Raw genomic sequence first — 20,119 nt, 5'->3', positions numbered from 1 at the left:
CCACTCCTGCCATTCAATTGTCTCTTCGCTGCCTTGCTGCTTCGTGCCATCAGATAGTGTATGTTTTTTTGTAAAGAAAAACAAAACAAAACAAAAAACAACAACAACAACAACAACAACAACAACAACAACAACAACAACAACAACAACAACAACAACAACAACAACAACAACAACAACAACAACAACAACAACAACAACAACAACAACAACAACAACAACAACAACAACAACAACAACAACAACAACAACAACAACAACAACAACAACAACAACAACAACAACGTGGACCCTAGTAGCAGCCGGTCAAGCCCCACTAGCAAGCTTTCAAAGTTCAGCGAAATGACCGACGAAGTGGTAGATCTAGACAGCTGGCAAGTGCTAACCAGTCGAAAGCCGACAGCAAAGAAGAGTGTCCTTTTCGTGGGGAACCTGAAGCCTGACACTTCTGACACTAAACTGACCCAGTTTGTTATAAACAGGGCAAGAAGAGCGGATGTGGACCTGGAAGTCTTTGCCTGAAAGACCTTCCCTAAAGATGGTCGTGTCTCTGCTAGGATTGTGATCGGTAAAAGCAGCGTCGAGCTAGTAAATAACCGGGCATTCTGGCCCCAACCAGTGTATTCCCGCTTGTGGAACTTTGACAAGTATGCCACTGACTCCTCCAACAACACGACCACTGAGCAGGACGACAGTGATTCCCACGCCACCCTACCCTCTCAGACAGCACAGCACTCGCCAGAGCAACAGGCCAAGGGACCAAGTATGCCGACAATATTTGAATGACAGAGACACGACCACTCCGCCTAATGCTCACAAATGCCTTTTTTTTTTTTTTAATTTCGGCCAGTCGGCTACTATCATTTTCGTCTTGGGGGCTAGACAAGGGGAAGTAGCCATGTCGGGGCGTGAGCCCGCCTTTCGGCACCGGGAGTTGCAGCTCGCTCGACTTGACTCTACTGAGTCCAGAGGACCTACACCTTGCCTTTGGCATACTGAACAAGATTGGCGAGCTCCAGCACGTCCTCATGCACCATAATGTTGACCTAGCAATTGTCACAGAGATCAAACTGACTCCGGAGAAAGCCACGCCAGTGGAAACATCCATACCTGGCTACCACCCTGCTATACGGCGCGACAGAACAGCACATGGTGGTGGGGTTGCAATTTGGGTGAAGGCTGGCCTACCATATAGACAGCTCAACATCGACTGTGCCGACCAGGAAATGCTCTGGATTGGCATAACTGGACCACAGGGCACAAAGGTTGGTGTATGTGCTGTATATCGCCCAGGCTCCTGTGCAGACAATGACATACGGCTGTTCTCCCATCTCGATGCTGGGATCGATGCTGCACGACGCTCCTGCTCTCGCGTCATTGTAGCTGGTGATTTTAATGTACACAATACAAATTGGCTCGGCAGTCGGCGCACCACACTGGCGGGAGAAACAGCCGAAGATTTATGCTACCAACACAGCCTCACTCAACACATCCACGAAGCTACTCGTGGGCGAAATACCCTCGACCTCGTCATGTCAGACGTACCTGGTAATATCATCAGTACACTGTACCAACCCCTGGGACAGTCGGACCATGCTGTAGTGATCACGGACTTCGAGCTGACACCACACCGGGACAGACCAACTGCGCGTACAGTATGGCGATATCAGCATGCCGACTGGGATCGTCTGAGAGCCTTCTACCGTGACACCGGGACTGAGATCATCACTGATGAGCCTGATACATCATGCAATCTTGTAACCCAGAGGATCATCAAAGGTATGACCAGATTCATCCCATCGAAAGTTCTCAAGACGAAGCCCACTGATCCCGTCTGGTGGACCCCGAGTGCTCTGCTGCTGTCGCTGCCAAACGCCATGCATGGTGATCACTTCGTCGCAGCCAGGCCAACCCGGCACTACAGGAGCAATATTGCCTTGCCCGCGTGACCTCATCGACTTGCCTTTCTAGAGCCAAAGAACATCACCTCCAGAGAATACGCAATAAACTGCTCTCGGGAAACATCCAGAACAAGGAGTGGTGGTCCGTGGTTAAGGGTGCAGGTGGAAGTGGTCGCGACAGCACTATGCCTGTTCTTATTGACTCTGATGGACAGGAGTACACACAGAATCGCGACAAAGCCGAGATTATTGGAAGCTACTTTGCTGAAAAATGCAGTCTAGAGACTGACTTCAGTGATGTTGCTACCGCCTTTCCCGATGTCAAACAGCGTTCTCTACACAGAATAACAACAGTGCACTTTCGCCAATCTACTGTGGGGCGTGTGCTTAAAGCCATCAACCCGTCAAAAGCAACTGGCCCTGACTCTGTCCCCTCTCGGGTGCTTAAGATGTGTGCAGATTCTCTTGCACGTCCGCTCGCTCATCTGTTCTCTCTCTGCTTCCGACAAGGCCACCAGCCATCTGCCTGGAAGGTGGCAAACGTTGTCCCGGTCCACAAGAAGGGCTCAAGATCTTGTGTGAAAAATTACCGTCCAATATCCCTTCTCTCCATTATCTCCAAATGTATGGAAACCATAATCAACCGGAGCATCACAAACTTTCTCGACAGCAACTCTATTCTCTCTGCTCGCCAATTTGGCTTCCGCTCTGGACTTGGCGCAACCGACCTCCTCCTAGCTCTTCAACACGAATGGAGCCGAGTTGCCAACAGTGGAGGACTTGTGCGCGTCCTGGCAGTGGATATTGCTGGGGCGTTCGACAAAGTGTCGCACCCGGTTGTCCTGTATAAAGCTCAGCGGTATGGGCTCCAGGGACATCTTCTCGCCTGGCTCAGAAGCTACCTCACCAACCGCATGCTCCAGGCTGTAGTGAGCGGACAGTCCTCCTCTGCTTACCCCAATCATGTCACGCGTCCCCCAGGGTAGCATCTTGGGCCCGACTTTATTCCTTCTCTATACGAATGATGCTGAGGATCATCTACCTGCTGGGGCCCAGCTTGCTGCATATGCTGATGACACCACGTTGTACAAGTGCATATCGACCAATACTGCCGTACCCGAAGATGTTACCACACTCCAGCTTGCTGTAAGTGCGCTGGCAGACTGAGGACTGGCCTGGCACATTAGGTTTGAACCTACAAAGTCTCAGTCTCTCCTGATTTCTCACCATCGCAACACAGTCGTCGTCCCACCGATTGTATTCCAGGGCACAGTTGTTCCGGAAGTCGACCAGCTGAAGCTGCTGGGTGTGCTGTTTGACCAACACCTGTCCTTCACAGCTCATATCAGGCAATTGGCTATTCGAGGCTCGCAGCGTCTCGGCTTCCTCCGGAAAGCCTCGCGAGTGCTGGACTCCAGGTGCCGTGGAGTGATCTACAAGGGCTTTGTCCGCCCTGTTTTGGAGTACGGCATGCTCGTGTGGATGAGCGCTGCACCCACCACTCTGGCTCGCCTCACTGCCATCCAACGCCGTGGCCTTCACTTAATCGGTGATGGAGCCTACCTCCCCAGCTTGGACATCCGCAGAATGGTCGGAGCACTCTGCTTTCTGTACAAGCTCCACTTTTCAACTGGCCCAGACATGCTTCTCACCCTTCTTCCACCCCGAGCGACCAACACATCACGCCATAGCCGACGCACACAAAAGCATCCCTCACGCCAGTTTCAGCTCACTTCCACTCTTCCGCCCAGAGCACGGAATGATGTCCTTCGGTCCTTCCCTGATGCTGTTGTGGAGGTCTGGAACCAGCTCCCGCAGTGCGTTCTGCTGAACCAGCCAACAAGGAAAGGACTGCAGACGTTCAAAGAAAAAGTCAACGCCCACCTGCGCCTTACCCGCTGGGAGTGGGCAACGGACAGGCTATGGATCAAAGAAGAAAGACGAAAAAAGCTCTAACTCTGTTCCCTCCTCCATTCACTTCGTTGACTCTCTGATAACTTTTTATTGTGCATACTTTCCCCCGTAATCCCCAGTTATCTACCCCCCCCCCTGCGTATTTTCTGTAATCTTTTGTTTTTGTGGAGCGCTTGGGTTGCAATGAAGCCGAGACCCTGCCTCTCCCCCACTCCTGCCATTCAATTGTCTCTTCGCTGCCTTGCTGCTTCGTGCCATCAGATGGTGTGTGGTTTTTTGTAAAGAAAAAAAAACAAAACAAAAAACAACAACAACCACGACGACGACGACGACGACGACGGCGGCGGCGGCGACGGCGGCGGCGGCGGCGGCGGCGGCGACGACGACGACGACGACGACGACGGCGACGGCGACGACGACGGCGACGACGACGACGACGACGACGACGACGACAACAACAACAACTACTTCTCTTATATATTGGCCACAGGCCATCGTGAGAATAAAAAAATAAAATAATTTTTTTTTTCAAACTACAACAACATCAACGTCCATCAACACCCAGACCACGACACCAACGTGCAGACGGGGTGTTCCGACGTGGTGAAGGCCTAGCCTACCCATAGGCATAGCCTCGTCGGAACATCACCAACCTCGCCGGCAGCGAGCACCTTCTCACAACAGTTGTCATGGTGATGACTATGACTGTTACAGATGACGAGCTGAGAGAAGGACGCCATGGGCGGAAGTTGAAAAAAAAACAAAAAAGAAAAGAACAAAAGAAAAAAGAAAGATAAAATGACAAATCACAGAGAAAGACAAGAAAATAACAACATCACAATCACAAATCCTTTCCATGATCCAGACGTGATCCCTACACAGCTTCCAAACTCTCTCTTGTGTAATAATAATAATAAGGCCAAACTAAAGAAGGTGTGTGGTTCGACTAACATGGACATTTTTTTTACGGGCGGGCGGGCGGATTTTTTTTTTTAAATATATTTTTTAGTACATGTAAATACACTGTATACGCGTATCGAGTAGACTCTACCAGGGAGTCGTAAAATACCGACTCCCTGGACTCTACTACCAGCACAAGGCAGCAGTCGTACCACTCACTGCACTGCACTGCAGTACAACTACAAGTCAAGTCCAAAAGGAGCCGCCTAGCCTGCGTCCGCAGACTCACGCCGCACAGCACGTAGACGTGGACGTGTTCAGTCCACGTACGTCAGTCACACGACAGCCCGCCGAAAAAAAGTTACGGTCGGGCTGAAATTGTACGGTCGGTCGGGTGAGTCGAACCACACACCTTCTTTAGTTTGGCCTAATCAGGGCTTTTACGACTCCCTGATAATAATAATAATATCAAGATCGGCCCATATATGGCCATATCGGGGCACCACGGCCGGCCGTGGCCGGCCACGGTACGCGGTCCAAGCAAACACAGATCCCACAAAACTGCATGCAAGATCAGCCGGATATCCGCGGAGCCAGCAAAATAGTGTAGATGTGGATGGAGACCAGCCCTTTTTCGTCCAACAGCAACAGTCAGCAGCCCTGTTCATAATGATTCTGGTTATGAAGTAGTTGTTGTGCAGCGCTCTGGCTAGCCTTGCCCCATGCAGTGGTAGTATGACTCTAGCATGAGGAACTAGCTTCCATAGTTCTTGTCGTACCTAACTTTGCTCAGCCTCGGAGTTCGCTGTGCACATGTTGACAACCAAGTGGGAGATTTCCGAGGATCGAGATCAAGATTCGAAGAAATGGTGGTCGAGTGTAAACGATTACCTGTATTCCCGAAATTGGGAATATGACACCTCCATATAAATAATACTACTGAGTATAGTAGAATCGGAGATTGCGCTATAGGATCTTGTACTACTCCTGGCTACGGGTAGTGAGTATCCTGTGCTTACGGGAAAATCAGTTGCAGTTGCCAGTGAGTGCCGCGGAAGGATGGTAAATGAGGGAAACTCTATCAGCTCTATCGGCACTGGTACAGTATCCGTTCGACGGTCGAAATCAGCCAGTGTATACTCAAGTGGTGGTTCCAGCTTCCAGTCCAGTAATCCGGGCAGCCACGGCCACCACAAACGAACCTCCTCCATCCGTTCCAACAGCTTACACTCTATCCTGGTTCAAGCTCCTAAGAGGTAAAGGTTGCTTTGTGAATCTGTCGTCTGTATCTCGTATGTTGACAATCCCCTCTCCATTTTCGAAATACGCTTCGGCATACCCACAGAAGCTTGCACCGATCAAACACTGTATGCACGTTCATCGCACTTTCAGCGTAGATGCAGGATTGTACAATGTACATGACTGGACTTCTTCGCGTTGTTGCGCTGTGTTCCAGTATTTTCAAAAGCCTTCATTGACTTTTGTGAAATGGCTGAGTCGACTCCAAAGCAGGATGCAGCATAATTGCTCGAAGTGAGCTGTGCCATGACTCGTGGTGACAATTCCTAACTTCACATGCAATACACCAGGCTAGGCTGGGTACATGGTGTGGAGGTTTAACGCATGCCCATACTGGTGTATGAGAAGCCCTGCAGGTGCACAATGCACATGCTGCCCCAACCATGTATAGTCCATAGCCACTCCAGAGCCAGACCATGCAAACACAAAAAGGAATGATAGGACGCGTGTATCGCTTAACATCACTACAGTAACAGTGGACGCCGAAGAACAACGTACGGACCAGAAAGCCACCACTGTTTAGAAGCGTGCCGGGCGGGAAGCAAAGACTCGGGAACACCAGTGTGTGTGTGTGCGTGTGTGTGTGTGTGTGTGTGTGTGTGTGTGTGTGTGTGTGTGTGTGTGTGTGTGTGTGTGTGTGTGTGTAGGTTCCTGTACCGTGTGAATGTACAAGCACAGAATATGAACAAAGATGTGCGAGTCTCTAAACTAAGAACATGCTATACTAGCCTGCAACGGAGAGCCGAACGGTTGGGGAAACATGTGATTTCTACCCGACTACTCGCTCACATGTCTTCCTTTTTAAACCGTAGATTCTACCTTCCTTTATCGGTTCTACCAGATTTAAGGCTGATCGAAGTTGGTAGAGGTACGATGTTTCATGCATGAGAGGTGCTTTTCCTCAACGTATCGCGCATCGTACTGTAAATGTTGCAAAGATGGGTGATGTGAGTATGATCAGGCCGTTGCATCAATGATCTACCAAGGTGGCTGGATCTGTGTTCGTGAACTTCAATCAGTACTGGCTTTTCAAAAAAAGATCCGTTCTACCCGTGCTACTCTACCAAGTAGACAAAACAAACGCCGCAGCCTTAGCTGATATATCCCCACGGCTCACAGCCGGTCACTCTATAGCCGATACAGACTGTGTTCTAAAATTTGGAGTTCGTCCCAGAAGACCGCATGTTTGGATGGAGACGCACCGCTAAAGACAACACACAGAAAGTTTCATTGAAATACTAGAGAGGTTCTGGACAACGAAAATTCGAACGAAGTTTCGCGACAGGCCTTGCGAAAGTGTGTACGGATTTTCGCACAAACTTTGTGTTCTGCATATTTCGCAGTTTGCACGCGCCAAGTGCACGTACACCATGACCCGATCTCACGAAACTTCCTGCGAAAGTTCATTTTGCGTTCCCTGCAAGTTTCGCGTCCAAAGTTGCGAAAGTTCGTGCGAAGTTTCTCACTCCGTGACGTAGAGCGAAAGTTCGTACACATTTTCGTTTTGCAGAAACTCTCTATTGTGACCTGCGCTATGTAGCCCCAAAGTCTGCATGTGATCGCTTAGGCCGTTTATTCAACTCCATGCAGAGCGAAAGTACATGGGTTTTTCTGACCTCATGGATGACCTCATTGATGTCGCAAAGAAAATTTCTGCCCTGGGCAACAGAATTATCAAGTTGCATCCTCTTATTTATATATTCTTTAAACCACAAATACTCCGCACACAGGACTGACATTGTATGGTCAGCACGGATATACTTCGACCTCGGTTATAAGTCGACCCCATACTTGGGGTCTCGGTTTCCCTGTTAAAAATGGTGATTAAAGGGGAAGTCAAGCCTAAAATCAAATTTTCACCAGTTGTAGTCTTCGGGGTGCTGAGTCGAATGGTCTTGGTCCGAGGAAGCTTAGACGCTCCCTTCTTCCTTTATTCCAGGGCATATGATCAGAAATTCGAAGTGCTCGGACGGCATGTCCTTTCATTTCCATTTTTGGCTGGACATGTCCGGATATATCTTGCTGCTTTTCACTTGCTCCTCGAATTTGATGCACACCGCGCATTTCAGATTTTCCACCAATTGCCAGTCGTCTTTCGGTCGCTCATACCTCAGCCAAACGGAGGTACTCAGTTCCTTGTCACTATCGGAAACCCACTTGTCACACGTAGACGTTTTCACTGCGCATGCTACTTTCTTCGCCGGAGCAGAGCTCTCACTGTCACCCTTCCTCTTTCCACACATTTTGACAACGGCTCTCTCGTTCACCACTCGCAAAAGTACTGTAGTCTCAGTACACTTACAGATCTACGTGTGCTCGACACCAACCGACAAGTGCAAGTGCTCTTCAACCAGCCTGCATGCGTGGCCTGATATCCGGCTTGGTGCATGACACCCACGCCGGCCCAAGCCAACCCTAACCCTGGTAACCCTGGTAACCCTGGTCACGGACTCACCGTACTACGGGCGTACTAGTTAGTAGTACAATGTACTACAGGTACGCGCCGCGCACTTGAAAACAAGCACACATCGCGAGCAAGCACACATCGCGAGCAAGCACACATCGCGAGCAAGCACACATCGCGAGCATGCACACAAATCACTGTACTTTTGAAGTAGTTTGATTTTTTCAAAAGCACCCGGTCAAAGTGTCCGGACCCAGTGTTTTCGGTCGGATTTCCTCCGAAAACGTCCGGAAAATGTCCGATGTCCGGACGTTATCATGCCCACTGTATTCCCAATGGAACTCGCGCACTTCCACCGAAACTGGGTGACTGCACCCTGTTAGATGGGGATTTGTACCGTATTTCCGCGCATATAAAGCCATGGCGTTATAGGTGAAACATCGCTGTTCTGGACCAAATTTTTGGAGAAAATAGCCTCAGTTTTAACGCCATGGCGCTATAAGTGAGAGACGCGTACATGCAAAAAATGGGCAGAGTATGAACTTCGAGTACTCGTACGGTGCCGTTGCACGTTCATGTCGAGCACCCATGTACTTTCAATTTTCCCTGAAAATTTCAAATTGTGAACCTATTGTGTACAAGGTGGCATACAAACTTGTGTGAAGGTGCGGTGGCGGTATGGCATGTTACGGTGGGGATGGGTACATGCAGAGAGAATCACCGCTACTGTAGGTTCACTGAAAGAATTGAACTCACCTTTAACGCCAGATGCAACTTCCTCCACATTGAATTTTGTTCACTTATAACGCCATGGCTTTATAAGTGAGGGTGGCCTTATATTCGGATATAACGCCATGGCTTTATATGCGCGGAAATACGGTATGCAAAATGTCACTAAAAGTGCCATTTCGTTCTTATAAAAGCCCGGAGGGCCGCGATTGGCCCATAATGTTGACTGGTTTTGGTCCGAAAATGCTGCGATGCAGCGTTCCTCCTTTATTCCAAATCGAACATGGTTGAACAAGTGGTCACGTGCTCCTGCGTGCCCAAGTCACCTGGTCACCGCGCCAGCAGGCGACAACTTTCACACCAAGGTTCAACTCGAGTTCAACTCGAGTGATAGGACTGTACCCAAAAAAGGTCAAACACGCTGTAAGTTGTACCCTGCAGGCATGGTGACCAGGTGACTGGTGTACGCAGGAGCACGTGAACCTTTGTTCAACCATGTTCGATTGGGAATAAAGGAGGAACGCTGCATCGCAGCCTTTTCGGACCAAAACCAGTCGACTCAGCGTCCAAAAGAGTACAACATATGGGCCAATCGCGGTCATCCGTGCTTTTATAAGAACGAAATGATGCTTCTAGTGACATTTTGCATACAAATCCCCACCTAGTAGGGCGCAATAATAATAATAATAATAACTTTATTAGGATGACAATCACCCAGTTTCAGAGGAAGTGCGCGAGTTCGATTGGGAATATAGGAGGAAGGGAGCGTCTCAGCTTCCTCGGACCAAGACCATTCGACTCAGCACCCCGAAGACTACAACTGGTGAAAATTTGATTTTAGGCTTGACTTCCCCTTTAAACCCCAGCTGTCAGTCGGTCACCCTGTTTGAATCGTATCTCAACTGTTACTTTGTGACTGCTGATAAGCGCTTTTATATTTTCATTCCCATACTGTACCCCTTGTATATTTCAGTTTTAGGTCATAAAGGGCGACTTATAACCGGTAAAAGATGGTACATGAAAGAAACTCTGTACTTAGATTGAATACCTGCTATACGATTTACACCATGATTCTGTCCTCTTGTTCAGCAGATCCGACAGCAAGCAGCACATCAGCAAAAAGGCGTTTGTGTGGAGGCTGAGACACAGCTTCCGGCGTGGCAGCAGTGGCGGTGTTGGTGGTGGTGGTGGTACCATGCTCGAGGACAGCGAAGATGCTTGTGCTGGGTAAGTCCCGTTTCAGCGTACCAACTCCGAACGGCTTGCGTTGAGGCAGTAACTGGGAGAACCGCACTCGTTGGTTGCATGCTGCTCTGCTACATATGCAGCGCTGCTCAATGAAATCCGGTCGTGAGAGTCAGCTAGCACCAGTTGTGTAGCTCCAAGCCTGTGAACACTAAGGCTTATGTTCTTGTGGTAGAATCCAGATCCAGATCGATTGGATAGATCCCATGGATCAATCAAAGTCCAGGTCACACTGTCCAGGTTCGAACATGTGATTTTTTTACTGATTCTGAGAGTTTCAAGAAGAGAAAGTCAAAGCAGTGATTTCCACAATATTGCTCCTTATCCTTGAAAATTTACTGGATATGGATTTGTTGGAGTAAATGCGAATGCGTTGAGCCCCAGAACCGACCAATCGGACATGCATTGCTGATTGGTCAGATCTGATCTCATTGCACACTGCTGTACATCTACAGGAAAACCTGTCGAGGCAGTGACCACTCGGATAAGGCAACCACCTGTCCTAGAAGACTGCTGCAAACAGGACCAACGGATGCTATTTCCAGTCAAATGACCCTGGATAAGGCGACCACCTGGTTACAGAGACCACATTTTGAATGTCCCTTGAGCGGTCGTCTTAGATAGGTTTCCCTGTAGCTATGAGCAAGAATGTAGAAGCCAATATGTACCGGTACGTGTTCCTCTTTCCAGACCTTACCTACGGCTTGCGAGGCACTAGTATCGCAGGAGCCTGCTCCCAAGCGTGGCATGTGTGTGTTTTCTATTGTGTTGTGCAGACCGAGCAAAGGGGTGTGTGTTGTGCTATTGTGTTGTGCAGACCGAGCAAGGGGGTGGGTGTGTGTGTGTTTCTATTGTGTTGTGCAGACCGAGCAAGGGGGTGTGTGTTTTCTATTGTGTTGTGCAGACCGAGCAAGGGCGTGAACGCCAGCAGCAGCAACAGCAGCGCGGACCGAGGTGGCTACAGAAAGGGCAGTGCGGACACCAGCGATGACGGCGGTGCTGGCAGCGGTCATCGACAACGGCCAGCAGCAGCAACAGCGTCGCGGCGCAAAGTCAAAATGGCGCACACCTCTCTCAGCGCTGACTCTGCTGACGGAGGCAAGCCGGCCGGAAAGTAAGCCGAAAGTCACACTACATGCAAAAAATGTGGCCAGAGTCTGCGCTCTACAGGCAGGCTAAAGGCATAGTAAAAGTATCATGCATGCATTTCCAAGCATGACACATGCGCTATTACTTCAGCAGTCAAGACCGGTTATAATGGTTGAATGGTGTAGCACATTGTTTGTGCCATGCATGATTTTTTTCTAAGGGCGTGAAGACTCCACTGTATCCAATTCGTTTTGCTTGCGCCATCTCATGCACCACCACCCAAAGCTGTCTCTCGGGAACAATTCATGTCTATCAGTAACGGGATAAGTCTACACCAACGTTAGAATACCTCTGTACTTATTATCTAAGCAGTTGTTTCCGCAGGAAGCTACTTGGTGCGTAATCTAAGGGCATGTTCGTTTGGTAGGATCGGGATCCCGATCCACCGGATCCACTGGATTCGCACCCTTTCGATTGGTCGAATCTGGATCCCGATCCTTCGGATTTGGATCCGGTCAACCCACCTCGGGGAGCAGGGTTGACCGGATCCAAATGTGACCATTGTGCGTATATGGCGGGTAAAGATCATTTTTGTAAACATTGTGATACGCACACGTGGATGGAGCTTGAGCTTGTTGACTTTTTGTACGACGGAGGCGATTAGTACGACGTTCACCCTTTTTGGTGATTTGTGAGCGCCATTGTCAACATGGCAACAGTCAAGGTCCAAAATAAAGTGTTCAGTTGAATCTGAAGGATCCGATGGATCTGAGATCTGGATCCTGATCCCGATCCTTACCAATCGAACATGCCCTAAGCCAGGGATGAATTTATTGTCATATTTTTGCATTGCAGTTTCTGCTATACAAAATCACAATTGTGCAGCAGTCTTTGATTTTGATTAGCATTTTTCTTTGAAGGTTGGGTGTTTACCACATTGTCCTTCTTGAGAGTGATGCCTGAAAGCCCATTTGCAAAAAAACCGACTGAATCATACATGTGCACGCAGATTGAGAGTGCCTGCACCACATACACTGCACTGTATGCATGTTACTTGACAGCACAGGCTAGGCATGGATAGTCTGTATGTATCGCAGTTTTCTGCGAGTCACGGTGACTTTTGAGTAGCAGTAAGTTGATTTTGCATCGCAAACTGCGATGCGATACTGGATAAATTCATCCCTGTAAGCTATTCGACAAAAGTTGCTTCTCAAACTAGTTTCCATCCACTGATCTGTGCTGTCTGATGCAGGACCTTCAGCTTCACTGCGTGGGGAAGACGCTTGTCTACAAATCCATCCAAACGACTGTAAGCTTGCTGCATTGTCACCTACGTGTGCATGTGGCTGTGCGTGTATGAATGAGAGGTGTGTGTGTGGGGGGGGGGGGGGGGGAGAGAGGCACACATCTTCACGGTTGTTGTTGTTGTTGCTGTCATCGTTCCTTTCTACAGCTTCAAAGGCAATGTGGCCACATCCAAGAGTACTGGCAAGATCAAATCCATGATGAAGCGAAAAGCAGAGTAAGAACTTTGAAGACATCCACACTTGTTACTCTCCAGTATCATGACAGCCACATCTCTCTATCTGTCTCTCTGTCTGTCTCGGCGTGAGATCGGGTGCTGAAGAACACAGGAGCTCAGGGCGCAACCTGGCATTGTTCCAAAGTGTTGAAATGTTAGTCCTTTTGTCCTTATTCATGGAGAGCATCTTACGATGCGATCACAGCACATTGAAAACATGTAGAAAATGGTACATTGCGTCTTCTGGTACAGTTGAACATCGATTATCCGCACATCGATTATCCGTAACAGTTTTTTTGGGCGCACGTGCTGTAGAGTACGCACTGTGCATGTAGTGAGCCATTAAAAAAACACGAAAATTTTGAAAAGTAAAAAGGTCGTGCGGCTAGTAATAACCACTGAAAGTGTGTGAGTGACAGTTTTTTCTTATCCAGAACATTTGCCTTATCTGAACACCGCCTGACAGTTGTCTGCCCAGAGGCGGTCGGATAATCGATGTTCAACTGTAGTGACGGGAAAAGGTTAAAGGGGAAGTTAAGGCTAAAATCAAAATTTCACCAGTTGTAGTCTTCGGGGTGCTGAGTCGAATGGTCTTGGTCCGAGAAAGCTGAGACGCTCCCTTCCTACTTTAATCCCAATCGAACTCGCGCACTTCCACCGAAACTGGGTGACTGCGCCCTACTAGATGGGGATTTGTATGCAAAATGTCACTAAAAGCGCCATTTCGTTCTTATAAAAGCACGGATGACCGCGATTGGCCCATATGTTGTAGTCTTTTGGACGCTGAGTCGACTGGTTTTGGTCCGAGAAGGCTGCGATGCAGCGTTCGGCCCTTATTCCCAATCGAACATGGTTGAACAAGCGGTCACGTGCTCCTGCGTACACCAGTCACCTGGTCACCGTGCCTGCAGGGTACAACCTACTAGCGTGTTTGACCTTTTTTGGGTGCAGTCCTATCACTCGAGTTGAACCTTGGTGTGAAAGTTGTCGCCTGCTGGCGCGGTGACCAGGTGATTTGGGCACCCAGGAGCACGTGACCGCTTGTTCAACCATGTTCGATTGGGAATAAAGAAGGAACGCTGCATCGCAGCCTTTTCGGACCAAAACCAGTCGACTCAGCGTCCAAAAGACTACAACATATGGGCCAATCGCGGTCATCCGTGCTTTTATAAGAACGAAATGGCGCTTTTAGTGACATTTTGCATACAAATCCCCATCTAGTAGGGCGCAGTCACCCAGTTTCGGTGGAAGTGCGCGAGTTTGATTGGGATCAAAGTAGGAAGGGAGCGTCTCAGCTTCCCCGGACCACGACCATTCGACTCAGCACCCCGAAGACTACAAATGGTGAAATTTTGATTTTAGCATTAACCTCCCCTTTAAGTCTGTAAATCTAGACTGAATCGTTCCTAAATCTGGGCCATTTCCTGTCTCAGTGGTCTACGGCGCCCGATCTTACTGTATATTTCGAAAGGGGGAAATCAAAAATGAATAATTTCCGGCATTTTCAGGAGAACATTTTGGATACATTGACGTGTGCAAAGTTTACCCAGCACTGTGTGAACTGGGTCACGGTTTAACAAGTGACTTGTTGGTCACACGCCTGCGTGTGTTTGCATGTCGTGTCTGAATGGCCTACTAATTAACGTGGCATGTGTGCCAATCATGTTTTCTTGTCTATGTGTACAGCCGGACCAGCCGAAAAAAGCCGGCACGCAGCGATGACGATGCTGGTTGTCGTCCAGCAACTTTATCGCGGAGTGCATCAATCGCCCTGATATGCGACGAGGATGGGCTGGTAGTGGATGATCCCAGACTGCACAGTGATACGGAGACTGGCGATCATGGCTGGGGGGATTCCCTATCAAGTGTGAGTGCCACTGGCGGCATGCACTGTCTAGCAGCGCAGGCGCCAGCAGTGAGGTCAAGGAGCTACGGGGATGCTACTCGACCGCAGAAGGTTGCAGGGCAGTTGGCAGTGGATGACTGGGGCGGCTGGGGAAGCAGTGTAACTGACGAGGATAGCATTAGTGCTGGCAGGAGTTCGGTTGCAACTGGCATCCCAGGCAGCGATGACGCGGCAAGTGATCGACTCAGCACATTAACAAAAAGCATGAACATCGGGTCAGGTCGCAGAGCCAGTGAAGAGGACAATAAAAGGCGGCCACAGGCATTCGGAGTTCAAGTCTTGCCGAAGAAGTTTGTCCTGCGCCAAACCCAATCTTGTGATGATCTCTTGGGCGATTTGAGTAGACCGACGAAGAACCCGGGATCTGCTGCTGCTGCGTTCAGGAATAGCCGTGGTGCTTCTCTTGACTATGTCGACTCATCACCCGTGCATTCAAGGAGCAGTGTTTACAGCTACCGGTCTCCCAATCAGAATCGCGGCTGTTCTGTTCTGAGCGAGTCTGTAGATTGTGCCGAATCGACCAGCACTGCAAAGGCCACAAAGTCATCTGCATCGGACTCGGTGTCCACAGCAAAGAAGACCAAAGCTGATGCTGGCAGCTCTTCCCGGGGACAGGTGGTGGCCATTGGGCATTCAAAGCCAAAGGTAAAGACCCAGCAGAATGCGTTGTCCATGAATGAGGATGTTGTGTCTGACGATGACTTCCCGCTTCCCTCCAAGACTAAGGGCGGTGTTGTAGAGTGTGCCTGGGGAGATTCGGTCAGCATGGCGTCTGCAGAAGGCGATGACAATGGTGGTGTTGATGATGATGGGCATGTTGTACAGCAGCGACACCAGCCGCACAAGAAACCGGCGGCCCCAGCTGATTGGGACGGTTGGGGCGATGACAGTGATAATGAGTGCAATACCGCCGCAAGTAGGCCACCGCGTGATGACGATGACTTCCTGCCTGACTGCAGCCAGGCAGGCAGTTCGGAAGCCGTGAGCTGGACAATGGTGTCGAGTAATGGTGGCCTACATTCATCCCAAACATCCCCAAGACCGTCCACCGCATCGTCTGGCGAGAACAGCAAGAGCACCGCCACAGCACATACTCCGGTCACAAAGAAATCTAGTTATAGCGAGCCTGCAGCCACCACCGGTTCCAATGTTGAAAAACCTGGCAATGTGCAGACCAACAACAAAGTCAGGAAGACTCTATCAAACAGCCGACACCAGCAACGAGGACTGCAGCAACAGCAGAGTGAGGGACAAGAGCAGCAGCAGCAACAGCTGCTGCAGCAAGAAAAGGCGCAGCAGCTTAAACAACAGCAGCAGCAGAAACAACAACAGCAGCAGCAGCAGCAGCTTCAGAAACAACAGCAGCTGGAGAAAGAACAGAAACATCAACAGCAGCAGAAAGAACAGAAAGAACAACAGAAGCAACAACAGCAGCAGAAAGAACAACAACAGCAGCATCAACCCCCCTCGAAATCGTCTGCTGTACATGTCCAGAATGCTATTGGATCAAACTCAAAATCCAGTTCAGTTTCTGCGACTGCATCAAGCACTACCAAGAAAAACATTCTGAAGAACAAGAAGAAGCAGATACAAGTCCAGGAAGAGTTTGAGTCAGATGATGATGATATCCTGTGTGCTGGAGGTGCAGATGGCTGGGGTGCCATCTCTTGCGAGAATGCCGTTGATGATGTTTTCGGCACTGGCACCAATGACCCTTCTTCAGCTGCTACTACCGGTGCCAGCTTCTCCATGGCAGTATCCACTAGATCAGGGGCAGCAGCTAATGGTGGAGGTAAGCCAGAGTGGGATGGATGGGGATCGGAGGGTGAATCAGATGAAGACACCGCAGTGACTAGTGCCAATAAGAACCGTCCAAACAGCACTAGTGGAGGTATGTGGGGTGGTGGCCCAGGCATGATGACATTGTCTGCCAACGGTGTAGCTCCTAGTATATCTCTTAATTCTGTTACGCCATTCGGCAGTGGTGCTGGCAAAGTCATGCCATCTGTGTCAAGTCCATCCGTGTTTGATGAGCCAATGCAGGCATCGGCCAAGTCGAATAATTCCTCTCGTTTATTCTCCCGTCAGAAAAAATAGCCGGTGAAGTGAAGAGTATATGGTTGAGGTAACATGGCTAACAGTTCTAACAGTTCGCTATAGTATGTCAAGCACTGTTATTTGTTACAGCCCTCACCAGCCATTGCTTCCACGTGCACCGCAATGCATCAGCACTCTTGATCATGGAGAGAGAGAGATAAGTACAGTTGTGAGAGAGGAACCAGTGTTGCGCCATAGCGATACAGCTGCACGTGATCTCTGGACGTGTTCTTTGGTCAGACTCTGCTTGTGCCATGTTCCAATTTGGATGTGCACTTCACCGAGCTTCGCTTATGATCTATACCACAACCCCACCATGCAGTGCAGCTGGTGATGTCCTGGTGATGTCCTACTTGCCATGGGCGTATGCCGCACTCTGGACTATGTATGTGAGTATGTGGATCACATATGCGATACTCTGGATCACATATGCGTATGCGATACTCTGGATCACATATGCGTATGCGATACTCTGGATGACATATGCGTATGAGAGACTCTGGATCACATATGCGTATGCGGGACTCTGGATCACGTACGTGAGTGATTCACATATGTGAGACTCTGAATGACGTGCGTAAGCGTGTGAATCTCTCCACGCATGCTCCCGTCGCCTGTACATCGCTTCACACCTTACCACGTGCTAGTAAGGCAGCAGCGCTGCGTGATGACGAATCCCCCGCACAGGCACCTGCACTCGCACGTGCATGCCTGTGTGCATGCCGAGCGACGCCATGCCGATACACAGCCTGCTGCTCGTGTATCTTGCTAATTTGAAAAGAGCACACTTGCGGCCCAATGGCGGCTTTGTTTTTATACCCACCCAATTTGACCCAAACCTTCTTTTATAGTTTTAGGCACTCGGTGACTACTACCCAGTACTATGTGAGCATGCTCAGTACTCTCTTCTATTCCCCATTTTAGCAGCATATCCCCATCTTACCAATAACGCTGGAGGGTCTCCACTGACTGAGTACGGTGAGCTCTACTGGCCTAATAATGTCAAACTCGTCTCCAGAGATCTTAAATTTTGCTTTCTTTCTAACTAATTGTTCCTTATCCAGCGCTGCCTGCACTTGGACTAGTTGTGGCTTTAGATCTAGCTCACTTGTTCAACCCAGTCTGGTGCTACCTTGACCAAGTCCTCTAGTTTCTTGTCTACTTATTCATTTGCATCGTTTCACAGTTCCTGTCGCTAGCGTTACTGCTGCTGCTGCTGCTGCTTATTTTTCTTTTAGTGCTGGGCATTATTCGTCTGTTACTCTAGCCCTAGCGACATGCCTTTAGTCGACGGAGCCGGAGTTAGCTCCTGGTTGTAGTAATTGACCAGGGCGCTGCACATAATCATGATGACCGAGCTACATTGTAATGAGCACGGCCAGCAGTGAAGACAACGCGTCCCTGGCTAGTGTCCAGCACGTTGAAATCAACATGCTTACTGCTGCACACGTTTATCCTGGTGCACTCAGTGTCTTTTGGCCGAAGAAAAGTAGACATATTTGCACTTCACACATGCACCAAGTTGTTGCTTTGTCTCTCTCTCTCTCTCTCTCTCTCTCTCTCTCTCTCTCTCTCTCTCTCTCTCTCTCTCTCTCTCTCTCTCTCTCTCTCTCTCTCTCTCTCTCTCTCTCTCTCGCTCTCTCTCGCTCTCCCTCTTCTTCTTCCTTTCACTAGATGTCTGGTTCCAATGCAACAACAGTTTAAGCTTTGTTTCTGCTTATTACCTTTTAGGAAGCCTTGTATAAATCTTACTTGTGACATACACTCATACGTCAATGTAATGCATTACATTGAATAACCCCGGTTTGGTGCCATGTGTCTGCTTTGGATATCAGGGGATTGTATAGTGTCTGCTTTGGATATCAGGGGGTTGTATAGTGTCTGCTTCGGATATCAGGGGGTTGTATAGTGTCTGCTGTGGATATGAGGGGGTTGGATAGTCCATACAACTCTCCAGTGGGTATTCATCGAACTTTTGAACAGAATGACAAGCGTGCTTTTCACTATGTCCCAGTGACTACTTTCCCACTCTCCAACATCACGAGTTGATCACTCCCCTGGATGTGCAGTGGTGTGCACCTCCCATGTGAGTGCTAGATTGTACACGTACATAGATTGACCGGGGCGTTTACACTGTGCTGGATGCAGGTTGATCAACCACGGAGAACTAAAACGTATACCAGGTACTACAATTGCATGTACTTCCTGCCAAGAAAGTGCACGATCACACACTCTGTGTGTGTGTGCGTGCGTGTACACACTACAAACACGCAATGTACATATACGCTTGATGTTTGTGATCTCCCTGATCGGCATGGGTCATGCAACCCACACCACGTCGTGTAAACGGTTGTTTACAGGACTCCCCCGTAAACAATCACTATCTCCCCCCCCCCCCCCAGTTGCAATGCTTTCGCCTGTAAAAGAGGCTGTTCACTACTTTCGGAAAAAAATATTTTCCCCAAACCGTACAGATTTCCAAATCACGCAACGTCATTCAAAGTTCGCATGTACCGGTACTTGCAAGTAAACCCAGCTGCAATAGTATCACCCCGAACACACTGTAAAGTGTTTTCCGAAGTCCATGCAAATCATCGGACTTGTCTGCAAAGGATCAGAGCATGCCCGGTGACAGATGTAAACGCGGGGACGGCTGGAAAAGCACGCATGAAGCAAGCTAGCATTGCATCAACTGCAAAACACCAAGAGTTGCTCGTCGTCACTCAGTGAATCCAGTCACGTCGTTACTCAATGAAATCCAGTCGCGTCGTCACTCAATGAAATCCAGTCGCGTCGTAATACTCAATGAAATCCAGTCGCGTCGTCACTCAATGAAATCCAGTCGCGTCGTTACTCAATGAAATCCAGTCGCGTCGTCACTCAATGAAATCCAGTCGCGTCGTTACTCAATGAAATCCAGTCGCGTCGTCACTCAATGAAATCCAGTCGCGTCGTTACTCAATGAAATCCAGTCACGTCGTTACTCAATGAAATCCAGTCGCGTCGTCACTCAATGAAATCCAGTCACGTCGTTACTCAATGAAATCCAGTCGCGTCGTCACTCAATGAAATCCAGTCGCGTCGTCACTCAATGAAATCCAGTCACGTCGTCA

General features: G+C 49.2%; 1 protein-coding gene across 2 annotated transcripts; it reads left to right on the top strand.

The window, feature by feature from the left end:
* The first annotated feature begins 5,348 nt into the window (after positions 1 to 5,348).
* On the top strand, positions 5,349 to 18,805 carry LOC135808345 (homeobox protein prospero-like). Of its 2 annotated transcripts, none has more exons than XM_065321518.1 (6): positions 5,349 to 5,971; positions 10,237 to 10,374; positions 11,297 to 11,506; positions 12,734 to 12,790; positions 12,935 to 13,003; positions 14,690 to 18,805. In XM_065321518.1, exons 1-6 carry the CDS (start codon positions 5,775 to 5,777, stop codon positions 17,004 to 17,006), a joined length of 2,988 nt encoding a protein of 995 aa, XP_065177590.1. In that variant the 5' UTR covers positions 5,349 to 5,774; the 3' UTR covers positions 17,007 to 18,805. The 2 variants fall into 2 exon arrangements, with proteins under 2 accessions (XP_065177590.1, XP_065177591.1); XM_065321519.1 differs by having other exon boundaries at positions 5,350 to 5,971; positions 10,240 to 10,374.
* The last annotated feature ends 1,314 nt before the right edge of the window (positions 18,806 to 20,119 follow it).

Source organism: Sycon ciliatum, chromosome 2, assembly GCF_964019385.1.
Source record: "Sycon ciliatum chromosome 2, ocSycCili1.1, whole genome shotgun sequence".
Lineage (NCBI taxonomy): Eukaryota > Metazoa > Porifera > Calcarea > Leucosolenida > Sycettidae > Sycon > Sycon ciliatum.
The sequence above is the reverse complement of the archived record's forward strand: the minus strand, read 5'-3'. Positions and strand labels throughout refer to the sequence as shown.

Excerpts from the sequence above, each read along its gene's own strand:
- LOC135808345 (XM_065321518.1), top strand. The coding sequence starts at position 5,775 with ATGGTAAATGAGGGAAACTCTATCAGCTCTATCGGCACTGGTACAGTA. Across the intron at positions 5,972-10,236 it reads CTGGTTCAAGCTCCTAAGAG|CAGATCCGACAGCAAGCAGC; the intron begins GTAAAGGTTGCT and ends CCTCTTGTTCAG. Across the intron at positions 10,375-11,296 it reads AGCGAAGATGCTTGTGCTGG|ACCGAGCAAGGGCGTGAACG; the intron begins GTAAGTCCCGTT and ends TGTGTTGTGCAG.